This window comes from Pezoporus occidentalis, unplaced genomic scaffold (assembly GCF_034315485.1).
Source record: "Pezoporus occidentalis ecotype Australia unplaced genomic scaffold, CSIRO_AGI_Poc_V1 ctg46, whole genome shotgun sequence".
NCBI lineage: Eukaryota > Metazoa > Chordata > Aves > Psittaciformes > Psittacidae > Pezoporus > Pezoporus occidentalis.
In genome coordinates, this window is record NW_026915791.1 from 336,055 (window position 1) to 341,216 (window position 5,162).

The following is a 5,162-nucleotide window of genomic DNA, read 5'->3' on the forward strand; positions in this document are numbered from 1 at the left end:
TGCAAAGCCCCTGCCTGACAGCCCAGCTTTGGGCTGTGGTCAGTGGGTGCTTCTTGGTGCTCCACTGCCCTTCCTTAGGCCTGCAGACTGGCAGCTGTTGCAGGAACCATGGCCTGCTGCATACACCCAGCCTGCGGCTCAGGTCCTGCCCCCCCCCCCCCCCCAGCATTCCCCACTGCACCTGCCAAAGTCCTTTTACCTGCCCACTTACATCCTATTCAGGTACCAAAGACATCCCAAGTCCACGTCTGTCACTCCACAAGCACCCCTATTCACTCATTGACCCCTCTGTCCATTGCTGCATCTTCTACACTGGCCTAACATCTTCCCATTTCCGACCAAGTCATTTCTCCTGTGAAACACAGCACTGTCCCGCTCACTGACCGTCCCTCTGTGCCCTCACAGAGCTGCCACCTGCCCAACTTACACAGGGCCAGTGCCCAGGCAGCATAAATCCAATGCTAAAGTTTGCTAAAGACTTTTAACTGCAAGTGGGAGTATTAAAGAAGTATCATCCTTTCCACTTATAAAAACAGTCGCTACTCTAAGTCTCAAAGGAATTACAGACAGGCTTTCAAAACTGTGAGATACAGAACAGAGACCTCTTTATGCTGGTAGAACACTCTACGCCAGCACCATATTGCCCCTTTCTGTTTCTCTCATAATTAAGTGTAAGTAACATACCAGGAGAGCTCCGCTGTATAATTGCTTTATTTTCTGCTTATTAGTTCTTTACCAACACTACAGCCATATTGAGAACACAAAATTCCTGTTTACTTTAGTCAGGGAGATCACAGTCTACAGACTCATTCACTTATCAGACATGATTAACGCCATTCAAAACTTACTCCATAAATTCACATGAACACAAATTGATTGATGCATTTTAAACTCCAGATCAGTTTTTAAATCATAGGATTTCTTACAGATTGCCACTTGATCCTACAGGCTATGTTCACTGCCCAAGAGCCACTAGTTCGTGGTGAGGTTCAGCTACAACCTATAAAGAACATGTTGAAGGTGAAACCTTTATACTTTGTTCAGTAGCAATGGCCATTTATTTTTGATGTCTCTGCCACATGGTTCAGTAACTTTTTCTCCCCCCCCAACGCCCCCCAAAAAAGACATAAAAAAAAAAAACAGAAGCATAATCAGTTTCCTTTCACCTAAAAAAGAGATTAACAAAGTTACTAAGGAAATACAAAATTGTGAATTCAACTTAATGCAAAGTCTAGCAAAGAAGTCTGCCCCAGCACTTGAAAATGTAGTAAATCAACTTAGATGAAGAATGAAGTTATTGAAGTTTCCATGTTGACTGAGGATAGATTTAAGAAAGTTCAAGAACCATTAATACAGCTTCAAGTTTTCCAGTTTAGGCATTTACTTTGTGCTTGGCTATTTTATTTATGCTCCAGAAGAAAATAGTAACCATATTCTTGTATTTTTAGTCTTTATACCACCACACTATTTGTTAAGTTACACCAACAGAAAAAAAAAAAAGAAAAAAAAAAAAGGCAGCTAGAAAATAGAGCAATGATACTCCAACGGCAAAAAGCCTTGAGTGGAAAAAATCCCTCACCTCCTCTTCTTCAAAGCTGATATTGAAGAGTTATTCCACATCAATCTTTAGCAGACTCTAACTCACAAAGGCTTACAGTCAATCAATGCTCTGTCTTCCAGTGTCAAGAACCCATTCAGTCCCATTTGCAACCCACATCAAGGTAAGTCTTTTGGAACCATATTCTAAAGGAACTTTTAAGTGGTCCAAAGCATTCCATTTCAGAAGTGAATTCGGTATTGTTATCTTCCCATACATCTTTGGTAAGAGCTCCATATACAATGTACTTAGCATGCAGAGTGAACACTGCAGAAATGTAGTGTAATGCCCCCAATTTCATGTAAAACTTGTATCCTTGGGGGAAAAAAAAAAAAAAGCCATTTTCTTCTGGTTGTGTAGCATACATTCCTAGAATTCCCCAATTGAGTTTAACTCCTTGAGGAAATGTGAAGTTAATCCTTAAGGCTGAATAAGAACCAGCTGCTTTAACATTTTTTGCACCCAGCATTAATACTTGATTTTTTATACTAATACTTGTTTTGGGTGGTTTTCTTTGCCAGTCACATCTGCAAACTGTGATATGGCAAATGAGCTGTTTGCCCTTTAAGAACTAATTATGGAAGTTTACATTCATAGTCATATACTCTCTCCCCTCCCAGCTCTCATTAGCAGCTACTCAATGGGCTGCAGACATCCAACATAGTTCCCTTCCTACAGGACTACAGCAACAACTGAGACAGATGGCAAAGACTGCAACTACTTGCACGAGTTCAGTCAAGTCTTGGAAAACTAAACCAGTAACTATTTCCTTGAAATGGTTATTATTCAGATGTCAGAATTACTGAGCTCAACTAAAGCTGAGCACGGAACTTGCCCCTTCACAAATCTACAAAATGGAAAAAAAAAAAAAAATCCAAACCAAATCTTCTCTGCTATGTGCATGCCAGAAAGAATGAGAAATCCTTTTAATATTTAGATGTCTTCAGCTGCCTTGAGATGAAAGCCATTTGTCTTGATCACAAGACAGGCAAGTCATTACTAGATTTTTGCCTAAACATCTGCAATTTGAAGTAAAACTTGCTTCAACACTTACATGTTATTGCTGCATTTTCTGGAAGGAACCTATCTTGCACTGAATTGGAGACTGACATGAGTAGTAAAAACTGCAGCTAAACATTGCTTAAGTCTGCAATGCAAGAAGAAAACTGAACAGTATCTACCCTGGAACTATTACATCATTCATGTCTTATTTGCTATATGATTGCTATGTAGTATGGGGAACTTATTTGCATCCTTTCTCATGCATGATGTATGGTTCAGAACTTCACAGCTGACATTTCAAAGCAGTTCTTACATTACCTAGCAAACATTATGCTTGATATGCACTTTGAACATGTTACAATGGTATTCTCACTACCTGCCACTGAGGCACGGATTTGTTTCATTAGTAGTCTGAGATGTGAAGACAGGCTGAGAGTCACTATCTACTTGCAGGTTAACAGAACTTTTTTTAAAAAAGTCCTTAATATAAAAAGACAGACTGCAGTTTGATTTTAAGCAATAATTTTCAGTTTACTAGATGATGCAGACCTATCAACATATTCTGCATGAATGCAAAAAAGTAGCAATCTACAGCAAGTGACAGAAGAAAAAAAAAATATAATCAAAAAAGTAGAACCAGAAAGCATACACTGAAAATGGTACCCCTCCCCCAACCATCCCCAAAATAATCAAACCATCTTAAGGGCTATGAAGAGGAAAACACAAAAAAAAAAAGGTTACTTAGCAAGTCTACAATGTGTCTTTCCCCTGTTTGCTGGAAGTCTGCCATAGCATCTAGTGCTTGTGTTCATGTCACATTCGGAGATTAGAGCATCCTAACGCCAAGCAAGAAGAGTTAAAACAGGAATCCAGTCAAGTCGTGAGCAACAAGAGTTAAAACAGGAAACCATCCAAGTCGTGACTGCAGAAGGAAAGGGTGGTAACTGGAGAAAGTTGATCATAATCCTATGGATGCTTTTGTTTTACTTTTCAGTAGAGAATCATTCTTCTGGAAAGCCATGTGGGTTATTTTTTTTTTCTTTAATTCTTTGTAGACTAAATAGTTGTTCTCTCATTAGGATTTATAATTGGATGTTAACCATGTCAGCCCTTCATAAAGTCCATCCCCCGTAGTAGCACAGGAGGGCTGCACATACCAATTCCTATCCCTGATTCGGGTCAGGCCCAGTTTCTCCTGGATTTCATGGGGTTTCATGGCATCAGGCAGGTCCTGCTTGTTGGCGAAGATGAGGATGATGGCGTCCCGCATCTCCCTGTCGTTGATAATGCGGTGTAGCTCCTGGCGGGCCTCGTCGATGCGGTCACGATCGGCGCAGTCCACCACAAAGATCAACCCTTGCGTGCCCGTGTAATAGTGCCTCCAGAGGGGACGGATCTTGTCCTGGCCCCCGACATCCCACACATTGAACTTGACGTTTTTGTAAGTAACCGTCTCTACGTTGAAGCCCACGGTGGGGATGGTGGTGACAGACTGGCCCAGTTTCAGTTTGTACAGGATGGTGGTTTTACCAGCCGCGTCCAGACCCAGCATCAGGATCCGCATCTCCTTGTTACCGAAGATCTTGGACAGCACCTTGCCCATCTCGGCGGCATCCAAGGGGCCCGGCGCCTCCGAGGTGCGGGGTGGGGGAGAGGAGGGCTAACGCCGACCCTCCCGAGCAGCCCGCGCGGGGCGGGGGCCGAAGCGGAGCAGGGCCGGTCCGCGCGGGAGGAGGGTGTCGGGGCAAGGGCAGGCGGGGCTCAGCGCCGGCCGCGCATGGGGCGCCTGCGGAAGAAGCGGGGCGGGAAGGGTGGTGAGGCCTGGCGAGGCGGTGAAGGCCGGGCGCCGTCGGAAGAGGAGCCGCGCCACGCTCCGCTCCTCCGCCGGGCCTGAGGCGGCGGCTCCGCCCGGCTCCTGCCTTGGCTCTCGCCCCGGCACCTCAGCTCATGGATGCCGGCTCAGGGGCGGCGGCTCCGCGTCCTGCCTGCAAAGGGACGGAAAGAGCGTGAGACGAGGCGCGCGGCGGAACGGAGGAAGGAAGGGAACCGGCAGCAGTTACCTGAGGGCCGCCCGCGAGCTCGGGCCGGCTCCGCTGCGCGCCGCTCCCTCAGCCAGCACCGCCGGAAAAGGCGCCGCGCGAGCCCGCCTCACTTCCCCTCCGCCAGCACCGCGCCTGCGCGCACCGCCCCCGCCCCGAGCCGCCCAACGGCGCCACCCGCTGCAGCCACCGCCCGCGCACGCGCCGAGGGGAGGGAGGGGCAGGGGGCGCGGAGCGCGGAAGACCCGCCCACTTCCGCCCCGGGCAGCTCGCGCCATCCTTCTTCCCGCGCGGCCTCGGGAAGGAACTGCGCCTGCGCGGCTGCCACGGCCGGAGCCCCTCCCCTCCAGCGCAGAAAGGCGCATGCGTAGAAGGGTGGGGCCGTCCCTCCCGCCGCCCATGGAGGCCCTGCGCGCGCTAGCCGCTCCAGCCCTTCCGCCCCGCAGCTCGGGTGGGGCTGCCGCTTCTGCCGCTGCTGCGCATGCGCGGAACGGAGCCGGTCTTTGCCGCCCTCACTGCGCGTG

The 5,162-nt window shown here is 47.9% G+C and overlaps 1 protein-coding gene across 1 annotated transcript; it reads right to left on the minus strand.

The window, feature by feature from the left end:
• Positions 1–693: 693 nt before the first annotated feature.
• ARF6 (ADP ribosylation factor 6) lies at positions 694–4,814 on the minus strand. Its single transcript, XM_062635595.1, has 2 exons — positions 4,660–4,814; positions 694–4,584 (listed from the first exon to the last, which is right to left on the minus strand). The coding sequence occupies exon 2, from the start codon at positions 4,200–4,202 to the stop codon at positions 3,675–3,677; it is 528 nt and encodes a 175-aa protein (XP_062491579.1). The 5' UTR covers positions 4,203–4,584; positions 4,660–4,814; the 3' UTR covers positions 694–3,674.
• Between the last annotated feature and the right edge of the window lie 348 nt (positions 4,815–5,162).